The sequence below is a fragment of the Chroicocephalus ridibundus genome, chromosome 7, assembly GCF_963924245.1.
Source record: "Chroicocephalus ridibundus chromosome 7, bChrRid1.1, whole genome shotgun sequence".
In the NCBI taxonomy this organism is placed as follows: domain Eukaryota; kingdom Metazoa; phylum Chordata; class Aves; order Charadriiformes; family Laridae; genus Chroicocephalus; species Chroicocephalus ridibundus.
The window spans coordinates 59,009,223-59,030,073 of record NC_086290.1 but is presented as its reverse complement, the minus strand read 5'-3'; the positions used below and the strand labels follow the sequence as shown (position 1 = coordinate 59,030,073).

Sequence of the window (20,851 nt, the reverse complement as noted above, 5' to 3'; positions counted from 1 at the left end):
GGGGGTTTGAAGGACTTTTTTGCAGAGCAGAGACCAGCGGCGGGGAGAAAAGAAATTGGAAATCAAAAGGAAAAATCTCTGGAGGCCAGGAGGGTTGTGTGCCTGGGTCAAAGCCCCCGGGGGCCCACGCAGGTAAAGCGATGGCAGAGGCACCGGTGACCTCGGGGCCATCGTCCCACCTCGAAAGCGGCTGCAAATCCACACCGCAGAAGGCGGCTGCAGCCACTGACCTCCTCCAGGAGCTGGGCAGCACCGCCAGCTTTATTCTTCCTAAAACCAGCCTGATTCCCCCCCAAAAAACACCTTCTGCAACCAGCAACCCTGCAGGCACGCACCCCCCAGCCACCTCTGCGCCGGCAGCCTCACCCCCCACACTGCAACCCATTAGGGGAGAGATACCATCTCAACAGACAAATTACAGATTATCTTGAGAAAAAAAGTGCGCGAGGTGCTCACAATATATTGAAATCCTTCTATCTGTTTCTGTTGCACTTAAAAAATGGGTGTCCCCAAAAGAGAGAGATAAGGCGGCCAGCCCTCCATGGCCCCGCAGTTATCTGGGATGCTCTTTGCAATGCAGGAGGTGCACAACTTGTTTAAAGCAAATTAAACCCTGGAATTTAACCTAAAGGCAACTCAAATCACCCCAAAGTGATTTTTTTTTTTTTTTAAATTATGTTAAATTTCCCTTTTCCCTTAAAATGCATACTTTTCGTGTAATTTTTAGCCAAAATGATCCACAAAACCCATATTTCTCCTTATATTTATAGAGTCATCTCCTGGGCTTTCCAGCTTTTAGATGCCTTTGCAACGGCACCCTGCTTGGGAGTAACTATTGCTTTCATTTTAACGCTCCTCTGCAAAATAAAAGTGATTTTCATTGATTTTTGTTTTAATGCCAAGCACGCACTTCTGCTGCTGCTCTTCATTTTACATGGCAGGACTTTACTACACAAGATTGAGGTAAAAAGAACACTCTTAAATTTAAATTTTTAATGATCTATGACTAGTTGGAAATCACTAATTGTGTTAAGGCAGATGAAAAGCGATCAAAGCCGAGGCAGTGAATGTACCACTGTGTTGCCACCATCCACTTCGGTGTAATGGGGTGGAAAAGCAGATGAGAGGTTAATTGCTGTCAACGGGGATTTTTTTGGGGGGCAAAATACAAACAGCCTTTTTCTCCAGGAGACATCCCGGTGGTAGTCTGACTACTAGAAAATAATTATCAGTCCTGGAATTGTCTCCGAAGATTTAGCAAATATATGAAATAGTCTATAACAAATTGAGATGTCAAATAAGAAAAACCCCTCACCCGTGACTGCTCTTATTTAAAACCCCCGTGGGACGAGAGGGAGCAAAGCCCCGAGCCCAGCAGGGATGCTGTGACCTCCTCCCGAGCCTGCTTGGGTACCACAATACACAGAATAAAATACATCTTTGGGTTTGTGCTAGCATGGACTAGCCCGTGGTGGGAGTGTTCAGCTGGAGAAGGAGGAAAAAAATGCGGTGCATCGAAAAGAAAATCAATTTCCTCTACATCTCTATCTATCAGGCTGCGTTTCCAAGCCAGCTGGCAGCTTGAAGTATTTGCCTTCTGATGTGCTCCTTTGTTAATGGTGTGATTTGTGTCAGATCAGCGTCTCTTAACGTAATTATACCGATTACGGCAGAGGAACGGGAAGACAAGATGCGGCTGGGAGGAGCGGATATATCCTCGGCTCACTCCGGCGTTATAACCGTGTAATTCCGTGGAAAACCAGAGCTCGGCAAAACTTGCATTTCACTGAGGGCTTGTTTAAGGTCCAGCTGATGCCAGCTGGCACCTTGCTGCTTAGCACTGAAAGATAAAAGTCTAAATCCAAGGTCCTCAGAGGTCTTGGGGACCTTCCCATCACTTGGCTGGGCCATGCAGGGCTGCAGAGGGTCAACACGTGGACCATGCCCTGGACTGAATTTCTCAGACAGCTCGCCTTTTGCTAGAGCCCCTGCGGGCGTCTAACACCTTCTTGCTGTTCCCAATAAGGGCATATAAATGTTTTTGTCTCTGTCGTATTTGTCTTCCCCAAATCATGCCATCCCCATGGAGGCTGGCCAAGGAAATGAGAAGCCATCAATAAAGACGACAACGCTTTTTGCACCCATCTGTGCTCTCCCAACAGTTGTAATTACAGACATTTAAAACTGAGACAGGTTTTTACCCGCATTTCTGACAGCAGCTCTCTTTTCTGGGCAGCCTAGAAGCGAGAGACGGAGCTACTGCAGCGATGCAAGGGGAAGGATGCGGCTCCGGGGTGATTTCTGCACTGGGTATGGAGCACACCTGGGACACCCCGTGCCTCCCTGTCCTACATCCCCCCCCGCTGTTTCCACGTGCGGGACACTGGCGAGGGCTGTCACTGCCACGCTGCTGCAGCCCGATGCAGACCCTGTGGTTTATCAGCCCCTTCCCATGACCCTCCCTCGCCACTGAGCTCATTGCAACACTTACTTAAGAAAACACTTAAAGCAAGTGCTTTCGTAAGTACAGAACGCAGATCCCCGCCCTAGATTAGCTCTTGAAAAATGCCGTCATTTCAAGGCAACAGCCAGCTGTCTCAGTCAGGGGAACTTCAGCAAACGCAGCAAACAATAACAAAACCAAAGTGGGAAGCCCAGGAAAGTGAAGTCAGGGACAACCTTCCTCCAGCTGATAGAAGTATTGCTCGCCATCCACAGCTTACAACCCCCTGACCACCACTAAACACTTGGCCAATGCATTGCTTAGGCAAAAAGGCATCATCTCTTACCGGGTTTGGGGATGAGTCCTTGAAAAGGCCTGTAAAAAATAAGGAAAAAAAAGAAATTTAAAATGAAATGCCACTGGGAAGCCAACATGCCCGGACCAAGCATCCTCCCGCAGCCTAGGGAGGGTTAGGGATCAGCCTGTCCCTCGCACCCTGTGCCACCGCTTGTGCGGGACCAGCAGGAGCTCTGTGGGGACAGGGTCCCTGCGGTCCCCAGGGACGCGCACCCTGCTCAGGGCAGCACTGGCCATGTTGGTAAGAAGACAGATAGCCTGGCCCAGCGAGAGGATGATGGAGCCACTCTTAAAGCCTGTTTTTCCCCTGTCTCACCTTGCAGTGATAACGTGTTTTCCCCTCCCCGCTTGCATCCACCTCATTTGGCTGCAAAACCTGCAGGATCCCCTGCGAATGGCCGATGCCCGGCACCTCTCTTGGCACTACAGGACCCTGAGCACTGCATTGCACCAGCAATAAACTGTGCGTTTCTCCCATCTCAAACCATCTAAAAAAGGGACTGGGGTTTCTCTGCCCATGCATCCATCACACCAAGCACTGTCTTCTCCTGCCCGTGCCTTCCCCACCACCTCCCTGGGCAATGGACAGGAGGAAAGAGCAGAAGTCTCTATTTTATGGTCCCCTCCTTTCTCCCAAACCGTTAGCTGCCAACTTAATTGCTGCCTTGGGGGCTGGGGGCATTTATAGTATTTACAGCCCTGCCCCAATGGGTCTGGTAGAGCCGGGGGTGCATTTAGGTCGGGTCCCTCCTCTCCCCGTCCTGCCCGATGGGGTGGCTGACACCTCTCGCCACGTACCTCGTCACGGTGAACTTGATTTTGTCGGCCACGGCCAATATCCTCTCCAGGTTCTGCGAGCCAAAGGTGCACGGCTTCCTGAAGGGGATCCCGGGGGGCAGCCCCTCTATAATCACTGACCCCGGATTGCTCTTGATCCGCTTGTATGGCACTTGCACGGGGTATTTAATCCCCAAGGCCTCACCTGGGAGAGAAGCGAGTGGGAAGTGAGCGGGACACCAGGGATGCCATTTCTGCCACGGCTCTGGCTCCACCCCCGGCCCCGCCAAAGCACGGTGTGGCGTGAGCGGGCTGCTCGAGGCACCACGTCAAGAATTAGACCAAGGACCAATATTTTCAGGCTGCCTCCACGATGGGAGTGGAGGGGTCCCAAGGCAAGCACTAGCGCACAGCAGAGCTGGTGGGGCCAAGGAGAGACACTGCCTCGTACGATGATGCCCATGCAACATGGCGAGAGGGATGGAAAGCTGCTGCTCTTTGCTCTGGGACATTATTGGGAGATAACTCCATTGGCACATTCCCTCTCTGAGGTCTGGCTGCAGGACCAAGGCTACATATTTTCTTGCAAGTAATCGCTCTTGCGAACCTGGGAACCTGCACAAGTCTTACCCCTGCCTAGAAAATGCAGACGGCAGCATTTCCCTGCCTTGCTGGATAAAGAGCAGAGGCTGGGGCAGGCAGGCAGTAGGAATGCCCTGAGGACAGGAGAAGCAGCATCTACTCGCTCCCAAACGCTCCTGCAAGTGCTCACTATGGCCTCTCCTTAATCCCTTTCCCACCTCCTGCCACCCCCAGCGCTCCCACAGCTCCGCAATTCTCCACTAACGAATTTACCATCGTTGTAATTCATTGCGGGGGTGTTAGAAAAACCAAAGCGTGGCCAGGGAGGGCAGGCAGCAGGAAGGGCTGCGGCACGCTCCCCATCACGGGCTCCCCCAGGAGCTGCCCACGCAGCGAGTGCCTGCAGCAAAGAGCACCGATTCCCAAACGCGCTGTTCCCTCCCCAGCCCCGCAAGGCGCGAGTCGCCCAAGCGGGAGGCGAGAGAAAGCACCTGGCAAGGAGGAATCGGGAAGAGAGGGGAGGGATACGGCGCAAAAAATCTGTGAGGCATAAGGGGGAATAACACCGACTCCCACCCTGGTTTCTCACCATATTTCTTATTGAACAGGTCCTGGACTTGTTCCCGCAGCGTGTTAGCGATGTCTATTCTGGAAAGCCTGGCATCATAATTTTCTGTAAAATAAAGAAACAATTATGGACTTCTGCTGGTAAATTAAAAGGCACTCTGTGACTTTTAAGTAATGCCATTTTCTAATTATAGGAAAGTCCTTATCTTGCAATTAGCTAATCTCTGGAGTGGCCCATTCAAAGTCCTTAAAAATAATCTAAACAGAAATATGTTTTTTTTTCCCCGCCTGTTTGCTAAGAATAAAAGCCGCATGAAATCGAAGATTCAGTTGCAATAATTACCGGCGTTAAAATAAAACACACTCCAAAACCTCTCTGAAAAGCCAAAGCCTTTGAAAAGCCTCTGTCCCTCTCTGCAAACCCTTCCAGGCCCTCGTGGCCCAAGGAAAAGGGATGCTCAACCAGGGCAGCGCTTGCCTTCCCGGCCCACGGGCTTCTCACCATCGCTCCCTTCCCAGACGGAGCCACTGTGCCCTGGATGGGAGTGGTGTTTATACAGACATCACCCAGGTGGAAAAAGCCCCAGAAAAGGCAAACTCAGAGGCTTGCAAGACTTAATTATGCATCTCGCAAGGTCAGACGGCGAGATAAGCAAAGCTGGTTAATTAGGGCACCATCCAGAACGCTTCAAGCCTCTTCCTTGGACCTATGGCACTGTCCGCCCTGGCTGCATGTCTTGTCTTCTGGTTGTCTGTCCTTCCCATCCTTTCACCCCACCTCCTCCTCTCCTCTCCCTCCCCTCCGTGCCTTGGTCCTCTGCCCACCTACCGATCCCTGACACCCTGCGCCCCTCCCTTCCCACATCTTTGCTCTACGCAGCCCCGCAACAGGCCAGGGACTCTGCCTCAAACCCCCCCGAGATGCCTCCAGGCCCTCACCTTGAAAGCCCTGTCTCTTCACAGCGTCCTCCAGCAGCGCCTCGCTTGACTCCCTCTCACTGGCGGCTGAGACAGGGGACATAAGAGGAATTAGGATTTGCAGTGCTGCCGAAAGGGATGCACAAGAGGGGGTTTCCAGCCAAAAAACGAGGTGGGGAGGGAAGGCAAGAGTCGCGCTGTAGGAAAACGCTCTCACTCCTCTCCTACCTAGTCCTTAACGGCCCGGCTGCCGGGCGTCTCGCAGCCTACCTTTGGCTGCCGGGCTGTCCGACGCCGGCTCCTTTACACCTTCTGCCAGCAGCTCCGGTCTGGAAAACAGCGAGAAGCAGAGGGCACGCAAGTGAGCTCCCCGGCCAGTGACACCCTGCTGCTCCAGCATCCCCTAGGACAACACACCTACAGCCACAAACCACTAACCATGTCTGTCTCATGCAATTTTAAAGCTCCTGCAATACAGCTGGGGAACTTTGGAAGTAATTTTTATGCCGACAGACTCTTTAGTGAGCCAAAATGATGCTCCCCGGGATGAGATTAAGCTGGCGATGGCTGAGCAGCTTAATTCAGCAGCTACAGACTTTCAGGAGACACGGTCCTGCATGTTTCTCAGGAATGGGAGAAGCCATGCGTGGCTCATTTCAACATACAATTGGCCCCCAAAATTGTCACTTGGCTATCTAGTGCTAACACTGCACAGTGAGGCAATAGCAGGCTCGTTACGAGCTGCGCTGACGCTGCACTACAGAGAATGGGTCTGGGATGGGGACAGAAGAACCCCCAAAGCGTGGTCGGGCTGGTCTGCCACCACAAAAATCTCTGTGCTCCCAACATTTATTTTCCATTTCAGCTGCCCACCCGCACTGGTCACATCAGCTCTCTCCTCTGCAAGGGAGGCTGAGTCTGCATTTGGGTGAGAAACACCCAAAAATACCTAAAGACATTTTTAAATCCGTCTCCGCCAGATCCATTCCCTCTTTCAGGGCAATGTTGTGCGTTACGTCGGTCGTGGCTTCTCACAGCCCCCCCAGCTCCTGTGACACCTCCCTGCTCCCCAGCACAAGGACAGCCTCTTCCCTGATGCCCACACATCCCACTGAAGCACAGATGTGCACATCTGGACCTTAGCCGGAGGCGCTTCCCATAAGAAAACCCTCTGGGGCACCCAGCCCCTCTCCTTGCCCGATGCCTGAGCACCCCGAAGATTAAAGTTAAAGGCTCTGACTCCTTTCCCCCACCCTTGGGCGCTCCCTGCTGCTGTGGCCAAACCTTTGCAAAAGGGGGTTAAAACCCCAAAAGACATCGAAGGAGAGATGACAACACCACCACTGCCTCTCAGGGATGGCTCCAACAAGGCAACAACCCTTGGTTGCTTTTAATCAAGCAAATTTATTGAAGGTGACCAAGTGATGGAAGGTCCCCAGGATGCTGCACAGCAGCCAGAGCTCCGAGCAGGAACACCCTCCCCAGTGGATGACCCACGGCCGCCCCGCCTGCCTTACCTTTTAATGACAAACTGGATGTTGTTGCTCGCTTGCAGGATCTTCTTCAGCTTGGCAATCCCAAAGCAGTTAGGGCGCCGCAGCAGGATGCCCTCTGGCAAGCCCACAACAAACAGGTCCTCGGGATACATCAGGAACTTGGAGTAGGGAACTTTAACTGGCTCCGATATTCCTATGGCTTTCGCTGCATGGGGACTAAACCTTGTTAGTTTGCTGGATCTCCACGCTGGGTCAAAGCAGCTGCATCCCCAATGCTTAACCCTGCCCAAGAGCATCCCGGCCCATCTCCTTTCCCCCCGAGTCATGATGGGCTCTGGCAGCGCAGGGGCCACAGCTCAGCTGCCCCCAGGTTTTGGGGACTTCCAGGCAGAGCCGCATCTCCTGGTCCTGCCAGCGGCAAAAACTTTCTGCCAGCTCTCAAAATGCACTTGGATTTTTTCTGGGTTAAACCACTCGTCTAAAGGGGGAACAGCAGAGCATGCCGGGTGCCAGCCCTCGGCAGCAGGGTCCCACCAGCCTTCCTGGGCCATGCCACGTCCCCCTTGGGTGGAAAACCCTCTCTGATATTTCAAACAAGTGATGGGGGGAAACACTCTGGTCCTTCCCTCTGCGGGCGGAAGGCTGAAGGTTACGGCAGTGATTCCTGGGTTGCAGCCAGCAAAACAGCATCGAGGAAACCAAGGGGAAGAGCTGCAATAACAAGGCCCGGGGAGATTTCAAATACATTTGTAAGCCCAGCAGACAGTAAATGAACAAATTAGATTGCACCTTTACTCAGCTGCTGGTTTGGAAATGGTAGGTGACATTTCTGAGCAATTAGGAGCTCCCTACGGCAGAAGATGGCACTTGGCATGATGAACGTGTGTTAATGATCATCTTACCGTATCTCGTGTTGAACAAAATTTCAACTTGTTTCCTCAAATGACTTAAAACGTCCCCTATACCATCTGCAAAAAAAAAAAAAAAAAAAAAAAGAAAAAAGAAAAAAGGAAGAGAGATAAATTCTCTGAGAAACCAGCTGCCTCCGAGGCAAGCAACGCATGGTGCAGGTGAGCAGACCCCGACCTCCAGCAGAGCCGGCCGCACGCTCTTCATGCCTCCCAAATCGGTGCCAGTCCTCCGGCAGCTGCCTCCAAGCTCATTCCCAAGTGAGGAAGGGCAGCAATGCACCTGCCACAGAGCCGTGCTAGTAGCAAGGAGGAAAAAAAATAAGGGAAAAAGCAAATCCGGGCAAGAGAGGGGAGGACAGAGCCCAGGAACCTGTCTGTGCTCTTCTGCGCCAAGCTTTTCCAAGGCTGAATGATGAGGTAGGAAGCTCAGAAAACCCAACGCGAAATACATCTCTGTTCATCCATCCTTCCAAAAACTTGGAATGACCAGGCGACGCTCAAGGTTCGTTGTACACTCACCTGATCCCTCCATCTGCTTTTCTTCATGTCGCAACTCCTCGCTGGGCCCCTTCTCCGTCCCTGCCGAAGACGAAGAGGGTTAGCCACGGCCAGTGCCAGCCAAACCAGAGCAGACATAAGCAGGAGGTCTCCCGGGCCCCCACAGTTACCCAGCGTCCCCCTCCCTAAGCTCGGAGCAGGCATGCCAGTACAGGCTCAGGCTGGCAGCATCATGCCAGGAGCTGCATAAGTTGAATAAGCCCATCACCTACATCCAAGAGGTCTGCCCACCCTTCGGCATGGGCATCCTGGAGAGGCAAGGCCGAGCACTTGGCATGCGCGAGGGCGGCCGCAGCGCTGGCACCAATCCCTCGGGGTAAATCCCAGTCATGAGCGGGACAGAGGGTTTGCAGTCAGCTGGGACTGGAGAAAGTGGGGAAGGAGCAGCGATGCTGGAAAAGCCACCAAAGTGTCTATCAGAGCTCCCAGATGGCCTGGTTGAGGCCACGACTCTGGAAGCAGGTCCCGACTCCATCACCTCAGCTCGTAAATGGCATTTACTCATTTCTGACACATGCACGAACTCCCGTGCCCCCGCGCAGTCTCCCAGATGCTTCATTTCTGGTACCTGCTACCGTTTCTAGGATGTAATTCGACTCCTCTGAGGCCATGTGCGTGGGCACTGGGTCATGCATCTCATCCGAACTGGGCGATCGGTCTGCGGACAAAACCCCATGGGCAGCTTTTGTTTCAGTGATGGGGGGCGCCATTCCCAAAACAGGGTTCAGACAGTCCTGGCCCATCAGCAAGGGCTGCAAGAAGGGCCCCCCTGCTCCTGGGAGCCCCACACACTGCGGCCCCACACCAGCAGCTGCTCTGGGGGTGCATCTGCGCCCTTCCTCCCCAGGAAAACCCAGAGCTCATCCCTGAAACAATCCCAATCTCTCAGCCCAAGGGAAAGGAGCAAAAGTGCCTTCCTAACCTCCATGGAAGGTGAAGAGCAAAAATAGTTCAAAATGATTTACCTGGTTTAATTCCATCTAGACACTCAATTTTGGCTTGAAAAGTTAATGCTGCTTGACTTAGCTACTCCGCCGTGGGAAAACTATTCCACTAAAAATGCCTTCCTCCTCAAAATCACACCTCCCTGGGTTTCCCGTACGTAAGCTGTATGACCTCTTCATTTAAACCTGTCTGCCCTAATGCTGGGTTCCCCAGCGCCCTCAAAGAGCTATCCAAATTCAGCTTTAAATAAACCTCCAGCTAGTTTAAATACTTCAATCGGGTCACTTCTTAATCATCACCTCGCAGGATAAATAATCCAAATTTCATCAATTTCTCCCTGTAGGCGAACATTTCTTTTCTATTAATCCTCCTCCCTGCCCTCAGCTGTACTCCCTCTGATTGAACTCCATCTTCAAATAAGCTAAGAAAAGGTGGACGCTGGACTTGAAGCGTGATCTACCCGGCCCCGGAGAAGTGATACCTCCTCCTCCCCCTCCCCCCCCCCCCCCCCCACCAGCTCACCATGTATTAGCTTTCTTCTCTTACATTAGCTGTTGAAAATTAAGCTGAAAATTAAAATGTTTGATCTACTGCTATACGCGCTCTCCTCCCCCTATATGAACCATACATTAAGTCCATTCTATGATAATCCCGGGACAACTCCCCAAATATCACTGTATTAAGGTGAATGCTGGGTGCAACAGACGCTGCACGGGCACAGCAGAGCTGTCCCCAGCATCGCTGTCCTGTTGCTGCCCTCGTTCTGGTGAGATTATTAATTAACGTTTGTAAAGCACACTGAAAATGCAAAGTGCTAACTATCCACTCATTAAACCCTGGGGATCACGCTACCCTTTGCTGTGCTATCTGGGTCAGGTAAGTGGAAATCGACTCTCCCAGCTGCCCCTCAAGCACCCAAGCGCTCATCTCCACCACCACTGACCTCTGGGGGCAGGAACACGGGGAAACACCTCAGCATCACCACTTCCAACACGTTTTCAACACGTGCTTAACATTAAACCTGTCCTTACGAACTCTTCATAACCAAGCTGGTTTTCTAAATTAAGCACCTCATCAAAAGCATCCCGCACTTGATACCTGGGATCCTCCAAGCCTGTGCATGAAGGAAAGCAGGAAACAGGCTCGCTTTCTCCAGGGGAAAGGCAACATAGAAAAGCGATGAAGGAGAGAGAGAAACAAGAGCAAGCCCTAAACCACCCTGCACTACCACCAGGAAACCCAGTGATTCCCAACACAACCCTTAGTATGACCTTCAGTGAAGAAAGGCCAGTGCACAGGGGGACCTTCCACACTGGGAGATACCCCATAAACTCCTCTTCTCAAAGCAACGCACCGAGATGCCACGCAGCAGCGCAGCCTGCGCAGAGGCCACTGCCCACAGCTGATACCCCACCACCTACCTGGCACGGTGATCTGGATGATGTCCAGCTCATCTGGCTCGATTTTGATCTGCCTGATCCCACCCAGCTCTCCTGAGGTACCTAAAAGGGAAAGACAACAAAAAGCAATAACCAACGGGAACCAGAGATGCCACATCTGCCCACCAATGTGGGCAGGGAAACCATGGCCGGCCATGACTTCTGTGCCAGCCGAGCATCCCACAGCAACAAGGCTTTGGCCAAACGGCCCGCTGGCATCGAGCCCATGGCATGGAGGTACCCAAAGGATGTCTGTGGGCATGGCCTCTGCAAACAGCTCGGCTGGCAGGAGCTGTTGGTGCCCTCAAACTGGCCGCTGGCCCTCATTACATGCTCATTTCCTGGCTTTCTTCACTTAAAATGAACCGGATCACCATCAAGCATTGGTGGGGAGGCAGGAGGAGCCATCTCCAATGAGTGCTCCTGGCATTTTTAATGCTCCCAAACTCATGTTTCGGACAAGCCCCTCTGCAGACCCGTGCTTTAGGAGGGCCAAACTGCAGCTGCAGCACATCAGGGCACAACCACCTGAACCTTGCCAGATGGGAGCTCGTGCTGGACCAGCCAGCCCACAGACACCACCCCAGGAGAATGCTGCAAGTGGTGCTCAGCCCAGCTGCCTCTTATCTCCAGATAAATTTCCTCATTTAGGGTGGGACCTCAGCTGTCAGGGGGCCAAGTCACAACCCGCAGCCCGGGTGGGCAGGGCAGTGAGGCTCAGTGTGGCATTTCAATGGGTCCAAGCCCCTAAACCTGGGGAAAAGCGTTTCCTTCTCATTTGTGATGCTCAGAGCACTGACACCACTGATTTCTTGGTGACCCAATAGTAGTAGCTTTCAGGGAGAAGGGAACTCAAACGTCCCTTTTTAAGCATATGCTTAAGTCTTGCCATTTCAATTTATGCACTTTTGGGACCCAGCTGGAGGGTCACAGGGTAAGACCCTTCATCTCTGCATCTATCAAACGGGGAGAAAAACCTGAGAGAACTGCTCTGTGGGGCAACAAGGTACCTGGCGCCACACGTCCAAGTTACTTTGCAGGCAGCTTTCTCTAGCGCCCCCTGCCCAATATCACTATTTTGCAAGAAAAAATGAATTATGCCTCACCTGGTTCACAGCTTTCAGAAACGCTACACTTCTCAGACCTGGAAAGGAAAGGCAGACAAGAGAGGTGGTAATGGAGCAACCAAAGAGAGAGCTTAAAACCCAGCGATGTTGCATAGGACTGATCCCGGCAGGAGGGAGAAACACCACAGCCCCCTGTGATGCCAGGCAAGGGCCGTGAAGGGCTCCCCGGGGACGTGCACCCACTGTCCCAGCATCAGGATGGCATCTGTGGCTGCAAGGGATAGCCACGGTCTGTGGGTTTCTCTGCAATGAAGCTCTGCTCTCAAACTCTCCCCTGGCATCAACCCTGCTGCTAGACACCGATGGGTGTAACCACAGCAGAGAGCTCCTGAAAGCAAGAGGGGTTTTAGGCTCGAAACTTGGTCAGCTCCATCCCTTTGCGGCAGAGAGCAGTGCATAAAGTGTCATTACAATGTGGTTACTCACGGAGCTAAAGCAAATAGGGAGAAAGGAAAAAAATCAATTGATTTGGTAAATATTTATTCTGCCCAGTGCTTTTCTCCCCTGGAAACTGGGCGCTATCCCAAACTTACATCTACAGTTAACTTTGCATACTCAGGAATTTACCCAAGGTGTTCAGCATCCAAATGAGATTACTTTGCATTCTCAGGATGCATCTGCTTTCTGTCTCCTTCTTAAACAAGAACAACCACGGCGCTTTGGCAGTGAATGATCAGAGGAACGGTGCTGGAAAACACACTCCTCCACAACACTGGTCCTTCAGGAGGAAGGAAAACCCTTCTGAGCCAGGACCACATCCCTGTTGGCTCAGGGGAGATGTTCAAAAGCACTTCTCGCTCGCTTAAATCCACTCGGCAGCGTCAGCAGAACAAACTATGGGCAACGCGAAGGAAACCAGGAGCGCTCTTGAAATGTTCTTCCTAAATGTGGTATGGGTAAAAAGGATCTCTGGTCTAGAGAGTACTGTATAGATTACCTAGGAGCTTTGGCAAGGGTTTTAAACTCTCCTACTTCAGGTCAAATTCAACCTTTCCCTAGGGAAATTTGGGAGGAGGCCTTCCCCAGGGAGTGCGTTACCCTCCGCGGTGTCTGGCCCTTCCCCTTGGAGTATCTGGCACTGCCCTTTTCCTGGGGCTGGACTCTGACCGGGTGGACCTCTGCTATGGAAATGCTCTGCTCCTACCAGGGAACAGAGGTTCCTCATTTGCTGGAAGAACAAAGCAGGATTTGAATATCCGCGTATTTTCTCCTGCAGATAGGTGTTATCAATGCGTTGGGTGATTTAGGGAGATTTAAGTTTAGCCCTGCGGCAGGCAAAGCAAGCGGTGCACCACCACTGCAGCTCGTGACTCCCTTGGTAACCAGAGGTGCGCATGAACCTTGGGGTCCATGGCCCGATTCGATATGCATGCACACAGCATAAATTAGGAACAAGGCATATAAATATAGATATAGATATACACACACAGAGTACACAAAGTTAGGATAAATTCGAAAGGGACCCCAGGATAATCTTCGGGTTGTGCCACATCCACACCAGTGGAAAGCGGTCGGCCTGGCCCAGCCCGCATCACAGCACCACCATGGGGAGGGTGATCTGAATCTGGCTGGGTACAAACCACCCCTAAAACACCTATTTTTTCCCCATAGGGTCTTCTGAAGCAGTTTTACTGCACTGTGCAACCCCTACCTGGCCCACAGCTGGAGCGTCGTAGGTGAGACAGGGATGGCACAGCATCAATGAGGACAGTATGGGGACCATGAGCTGCCCTCAGAGCTCTGCAGTGACAAACGTCAGCTCCCACCCCATCCGCACGCTCCCACAGACACGAGTCGGCTGATTATCTACCTATTGCCTTGCAGAAACCAGCTTGGCATCCCTAATATCCTGTCCTTCCACCTCCTTATTTCTGTCACGCCAATTTAACTGCACAGTGAGATCTTCTGCGGCAAAAATTAAAAGTGTCCTAATTGCAAATGTTAACAAATGAACGGGAAAACGAGAAGCCTCAGGCCAGGTTTCAGCCCCACAGCATGCTGAGGCCAGCGGTATTTGAAGCATCACTGTTTCCCCTGGCATCCAGCATGCAACGGATGCTCTGACGCTCCCCAAGTCTAAATGCCTCCAGACACAGAGCGATTCAGCAAGGTGCACAGAGCAATGGAGAACTGGCTGAGAAACGGTTTTGTAGCTAAGCCCTAGCTGGGAATCCTGGAGGTTCAAGTTTAATTCCCCATAACGCCAGTGAAACTCCTCAGTCTGGGACCCAGCCCAGCCGAGTTCCCACCGCAGATGTCTCCAGCCGAGGCTCTCATCCGGAGTCCCTTCATCATTGGAAAGAGAAACAGGCCCTCGTGGGGTGTGATGCCTCCAACCCGTTTTAAATGGCTGGAAAGCGCTGACTCACCCGGCGCACTGAGCTCGCTGCTGCTGAAAGGTGCCGCAGTGACTCAGCCAGCCCCACTCCGGCACGGACGCCCAAAGGCAGCCTCCGCCAGCCTCCCTCCGTGCTGCCACGGCCCTGCTTCACCAGCACAGCGTTTGGGGTTGCTGTCCTTTGGGGGTGACACCTGCACGCTGAGCACCGACCATTTCAACCCACGTACAATATCAAGGCAAAGAGAAAACCAACGTCACCCACAGAGAGCTGGTCCGCGCCAGCCCACCCAACCAGTCGCGCAGCTTAACCCCTTCCCATGCCCATGGTTGACTCTGCCTTGCATCAGAGCCCCAGCGCGGCACAGCTAGTCTTGCACTCACAGCCAATGGTACAAGGAAGCGTGGCCAGCCTCTGCAGAGAGCAGGCAATGTCACCGTGGCATAGCATAGGGCACGAGTGGCATCCATGGGTGCTCCCGGCACCCCATCCCTGGCGGAGGGGAGGATGAAAGAATTTGGCTTGTTCCATTCAGCAAAATGAAGCTTGGGAAGGGACATAGTGGTGTCCCGCAGCAGCGGGGTGGCAAGAGCCATCCCAACCCCCCCCAAACCGTCCTTTGAAGCTGGAGATACCAAGAGGGCTGGGGGACAAATGCCAGCCCTGTGGACTGGGCCACTCAAGAGGTCTCTGCCCTCTGAAGCTGCAAGATTTCAGTGCTCACCGTGCCACCGGCTCGCTTGCTGCTTGCTCTAACGCTGCCGATGTGGCAGGTTCACCCACCCAGGGCGAGCACAGCTTTAGGGGCACATGGCAGCTCTATCCAAGTGGACGAATCTGACACAGCACTGGGGAGACCCAGAAGGAGACTCCAACCTGTTATGGGTTCACATCAATGAAGAGCCAAGGAGGGAAGGGAACCCCACACACACCATGGAGGAGACAGGGCAAGTTGCCCCATCTCCCCATCCCAGCCTGCAGAAGTTACCGACCCCATAGCATGGTCCACAGCCCTGGCTGGTGGAAGTGTCAGCACTGGGTGGCGAGACTTTGTGCCGGAGAGGCTGAGGAGCACTTGCGCCTACAGCCCTGCTCCTGAGCCTCCCTGCAGCCAGTGGCCTCCAGCATGGGTGTGCGGATGGACAGCCCAGCAAAGCTCAGTTTAGTGCTTGTAAACTCACCCGTGACCGAGCTGTCTGGGCAGGGCAAGGCTGGGAAAGGGCTCCTTTCCCTGCGGCACAGCCTTGCCCGCGAGCACCAGTTAAACTGCTATAAACTGCTGCCCCACTTATGTAAAGTGATGTTAAAGGTAAATGTTGGGGCTAAATATGGAGGAAACCGGGGCTACATGGAGAAAAATACCTTTTGGATTTCCCAGCCTGGGTTGGAAAGCAGTGCTATATGCTCCACAGGCACTGCCAGCATGTTACGGACCGGTCTAGCTCATGGCACACTTGTACGAGAAACAGGTAGTCTCATAAAAAGCCTCCTGCCCTGCTGAACTCTATAATCCCACCTTTATTAAAACATCTGTTAATACACTATTAGTCTCCCTGTGAGCTTTATAAACAAGTAACGCTTAATTAGCAGGATGTTGTGTTACGCTGCTGACTGAGGGTGAATCCTTAGGCCATGCTTTAACACCGGAGATTGTTCCTGCAGATAATCCCAGCCTGCCCAGGCACAGCCTCGATTTCATCAGTTTTGTACAAAATCAATGATTCCAAACTTTGTTATTTTGGCTCACAAAAGGACAGGGGTACTCGGCCTCCTCCTGTGCCGACCAGCTGTACCATCGCAGTGGGTTTTTAGGGAGGCAGGAAACAAATGCCCTTACAGCCGCTCGCCTTCCCACCACGTTACCTACAACATCTCCCCAGCGCTGCAGTTTACCGAATTGCACCCATCGCATCCTCCCGCACCCATCCTTCCCACGCAGCAATAACCCACTGTGCACATTAATGCTCCCAACATAACTCTCCGAGGGACGTCACTTGGTGGTGGCCGAGGGACAGGAGTGCCACTTACCTGCTGTTGGCCTGAGAGGTCCCCGCCAGGTCCAGCGCGGCCCCGCGGTGCGGCTCGGGGGAGATCTCCCCGGGGGGGCTGGAGGGCTCCAGCTTGGTTGGATCTTTGGTAAATTTGCTTCCTGGTGCCGGGTGCGCAGGGCAATTTTGGAAAGAAGAGCAAAACCAGAATTAGCAACCAGAAATGCCCACGATGCGGCTCTTCCACCTCCACTTGTTCCCCTCCTAGTCCCAGAGCTGAGGTCAGGGTAGGGGACGGGTTTTCAAGAGTCACCTTCTTGCAAAGAGAAGGGTGCAGATTTAATTAGGTTTACACATTAAAATAATAGCAAGATGCTTGCTTAAACCTCTGTATAACTAAGAGTGTGCTGGGAAAGCCGTGCCAGGGATGGAGCGTCTCTGGAAAGGGCTGGCTGCTGAGAGGTGGGGACTGGCGTTGGGAAACCCAGGCAGGGCCAGGGCCATGGACCAGTGCTGTAGGAGCAAGCCCCAAAGTGGGGAAAGCCCTGTCCCAAGGGAGGGGACAGGAGCTGGACAGGAGCTCAGCAACGCTCACAGCAGCAGGGATACAAGCAGCTCTGTCCTGCAGCTCCAAGCCCCACATGCAGCGGGAGAAATCTCTGCTGCAGCTACATGGAGAGGGACAAAAGCATCCTGTCACCATGAAAAACCCCCTCTTTCCCTTCCCCGTTCCTCAGCAACCTGAAAGGAGCTGAAATGAAGCCTCACCAATGACCTTGGAGATGAAAAGAGTGATCTGAAGGCAGGGTAGGAAATGAAAATCGAGCAGGGAAGGTGAGCAAAGAGCTGAAGGATTAGTGCTGGGGGAAGGAGTGAATGAAATTACGCCGCGAGGCTGCAGAAACACGTAGGTGTCTTGTTAAGTAGCTGCTGCCAAAGGCCCTTCGCTGGTCTCAAAGTGCCATCGTGATATCCCCACCCTTCCAAAACACATCCCATCCGTGGGAACACAAAGCTTTTTTCCTTTCGGCTCCAGTCTGCAAGGAAGGGCAGGGCTCTGGCAATGGGACCAGCAGCAATATAGAGCCTTAAAGACACTATTTATCTACCGACAGTCCAAAAGGCTCCTTTTAATTTGTGCTTTCTATGGACCAAATCTTGTTCTTGCAGCAGTGAAGCCTGCCTGAAGCTGCTACCCAGGGGAGTAGCAAAAATAGGTTTCCTAGCAGTGGTGGGTATTTTAATTAAAGGGTGAGCAAAACTGTACAGGGAAGCTTTGGGATACTTTGCAGTCGGCAATTTAAAATACAGCTCCGCTCGGAAAATAGTGTCTTTGCAAAAATGGCACCTCCTGACTCAGCAGATGCTTTTTTTTTTCTGCACAGTCAGATGTGCTGACACGAATCACAAAAAGCCAGGTTTAATGTGTTTTGCTTCTGGGAGCCCTGCAGGGACCAGGCAGGGGAGGGGGAACTGCCACCCCCCCAGACCTGCTGGGTTTGCTTCCTCGTCTCCTAATTTCCACCTGCACCACGCTGCCACGCAACCCCCCAGCTCGTAGCACGGTTCTTTCCATCAGCAGCTGATGTACAGACACATGTGACGTCTCCCCCCAGATACCACGCAATCCTGTTGGATTCGCAAGGAAAATCCAAGCATCCTAAGACACAGTTCAGTGCTCCATCCCTTCGGGGTGCGCTAGAGCTTAAAAAACCCTTTTCTTGAGAACAAAAAGTCATTAATGGGACTGGAGACAGAGAACCCCCCGCAACGAGGTGGGACCCCCTCCAGGCTCTGCTGGAGGGCCCCTTTGGGTGGCTTCGGTGTCATCGTCCCCAGGGAGCACCCTTGGGACTGGGGCCACAGGGGTTAATTTAGCCAGTGAGATGTCAGAGGAGAAGGTGGCGTCTGCCCTGCCGGGAAAGCCGCCAGCGTGGGGGGTTGGCAGCTTGGGGAAAAAAAAACAAACAACAAAACAACAACCCCAAAACACGTCTTTACTTGCAAGCCAAGCCCAGGTGGTGATAAATTCGGGTGGCAGTGCCATAGTTCAGGCGGGTATCGGGGCGTTGGGCCGGGGGCAGCTGCTGGAGTGAGGGTCGGGTCAGACAGCACCAGTACCCGTCTCATTTTATTTGCCAAGAAGCACTTAGCTTGGCTTCTCCAGCTCAAACCAAAAAGAGTAAAAGCACGAGGCAAAGAAAGCTGAAGAAACCCCCTCCCCAGGGGTTTGTCACCGAAAAAAAAAGAATTTTTGCTGTTTTTCTTTTAAAAACAGTCAGCGGCTGGATGATGCTAGCACTTTCCAGCCAAAAAAAAAAAAAAAAGAGAATAATTTACCAGTGAGGAACCCAGCAGTGATTTTTCTTCCTCCTGAAAGCACAGAAACATGCTGTGCGCTGCCTGTAGCTGCAGCTCAGCCCGGCGCAGAGAGCCAGCCCAGCCTCACGCACCAGGGATTTCTCGCTTAAAACCTTCCAAACACTATTTAAGGGGCACACAATGCTCGCACGGATCCCAGGCCAAGGCAATCTCCGCACGCCTGGGTGTAGGGCACAGACAAGACTTCTCCTCACTGAGCATAACTGCATGTGTCCTGCACTTTTGCTGCTTACAGGTGACATGATTTCAACTCTGCTTCTCTGGATAATCTTTCAATTTTGTGGGCAATAAATCAAAGGCCGTGGAGAACGTACCTGTAAAAATTCTCTCGTCGAACATCCTAGGAGGAAAGGAAAAAAAAAGGATTAGAATTAGGTGCTTCTAATGGCTGAATTTTAGGTTTTATTAATGAAGAGCATTAAACCAAGTCAAAATAGTAATTTTATTCATTCCTGAAAAAAGGAATGAATTTTTCAGCTAAGAAAAAAAAGCCTTTTAGCCTGTTGTGCAACCAAGCAATCTTACAGCACATGCTTTTTAACTAAAGCACCTTTAAATCAGCTTATAAGTCATTCTCTTCATTTAATTAACTTATTAACTGAGGCTGCTACAGCCTGGCTTTACCAAAAGAGACAATGGGACTGTTGCTGGACCTTCACAACGTTGACCCATCAACCAGATGTCACCTGTCTCCTGAATATCATATTTTGGTGCCACCCACAACTTTGCCCATGGGAGCACGTCCTGGGGCCTGATCCAGCCCGGCACAGCCCAAGCAGTGCGGGACAAAGCTGCTCCTCCACTGGTCGACATCTGGAAAGCCAATTCCTTTTAGGATGCCCAAGTCCTGTTGATGTCAGTGATTTTAGCCCCCTTGGGAGCCTTAGCCAGGGTTTTTCTGCACCGTAGTTTCACACCTCTAGCAGGGGAACATCAAAAGTGCTGCAGAGGCAGGGACCGAATAAATAAATTACAAAGCAGATTTTCCTGATGGAGAAGCAAAGGGGGGTTGCATGGCGCAGAGATAACCAGGAAAACATCCACTCCTACTCCAGCGTAAACGAAGACACCAAGACACAACACCCCGTCCCCAGGCGATACATCCTCATCATCGTATACATAGGATGGCAATAAGTGATCACCGCAAAACAAGGTGGAGGGGAATCCCCATGTGGCATGAATATGGATGTTCCTCCTCCCACCCAGAGGCCCCGCTCCCATCCACCACATGCCATTGGAGAGAGTCGTGCTGCGATTGGAGGGTCCCGATACCACCCAAAATGTTGAGGGTGGCACCAGCAATGCTTGCATGGGCTTACACCAAGGTGGTGGGGCTCGGGGGTGACTGTGGTACAGCCAGCCCTGCCACATCCTCGCAAAAAGGGAGAGTGTGATGGAAAACAAGAGGTTTTGGGGAAGGGTAAAGTGAATTTTGGGTGTAAAAACAAACCCCGTGATCACGGAGGGAATGCAGCACTCAAGGCCACGCACTCTGCCTTGCCTTCCTCGCCACCCACCTTTTGATGACAAAATGGATGTTGTGCCTCTCCTCCAGTATCCGCTTGAGTTTGGGGACACCATAGGTGCAAGGTCTTTTGAAGGGAATTTTGTCCGGGATGCCGATGATTTCCACCGCCTCGGGGTCGCAGGCAATCTTCCGGTACGGGACGGGGACCATGTGGTCTAACCCCAAGGCTTCGGCTGAAAGGTGAACACATGGTTTTCACTTAAACACGCACTTTTCCTTTCACAGATGACAAAATGAAGGTGTAAAGGCTTGAACTCAAGCAGAGCGAGTGCCTCCTGCCCTTTTCTCCTTTGCTTGTCGCAGAGGATGAGCCCCAGGAGCAGCTTGCCCATGGGAGATGAGACAACAGGGAGACAATGCAGCAGCAAACACAGGTAACGGTGTCCTCCAAAACCCCCAAACGCACCCGGCGTTGCTCAAACCAGGGGCGAGCTGGCCCACATGCTGTCCCCAACCTTGCCATGACCACAGCAGGTCACTGAGCTATATAATTC

The 20,851-nt window shown here is 52.3% G+C and overlaps 1 protein-coding gene across 7 annotated transcripts in view; it reads right to left on the bottom strand.

Moving 5' to 3' along the window:
• Positions 1-20,851, bottom strand: part of GTF2IRD1 (GTF2I repeat domain containing 1) — a 67,341-nt gene that overhangs the window by 10,597 nt on the left and 35,893 nt on the right. For all 7 annotated transcript variants that reach the window (XM_063341095.1, XM_063341102.1, XM_063341100.1 and 4 more), the window contains 14 exons: positions 20,347-20,530; positions 19,144-19,169; positions 16,488-16,608; positions 12,100-12,137; positions 10,976-11,056; positions 9,178-9,267; positions 8,571-8,630; positions 8,043-8,108; positions 7,162-7,345; positions 5,915-5,973; positions 5,666-5,731; positions 4,749-4,832; positions 3,599-3,782; positions 2,790-2,818 (listed from right to left, as the gene is read on the bottom strand). In XM_063341095.1, the coding sequence (XP_063197165.1) occupies positions 2,790-2,818; positions 3,599-3,782; positions 4,749-4,832; positions 5,666-5,731; positions 5,915-5,973; positions 7,162-7,345; positions 8,043-8,108; positions 8,571-8,630; positions 9,178-9,267; positions 10,976-11,056; positions 12,100-12,137; positions 16,488-16,608; positions 19,144-19,169; positions 20,347-20,530 (1,272 nt within the window). The remainder of the gene's footprint in view (positions 1-2,789; positions 2,819-3,598; positions 3,783-4,748; positions 4,833-5,665; positions 5,732-5,914; positions 5,974-7,161; positions 7,346-8,042; positions 8,109-8,570; positions 8,631-9,177; positions 9,268-10,975; positions 11,057-12,099; positions 12,138-16,487; positions 16,609-19,143; positions 19,170-20,346; positions 20,531-20,851) is intronic.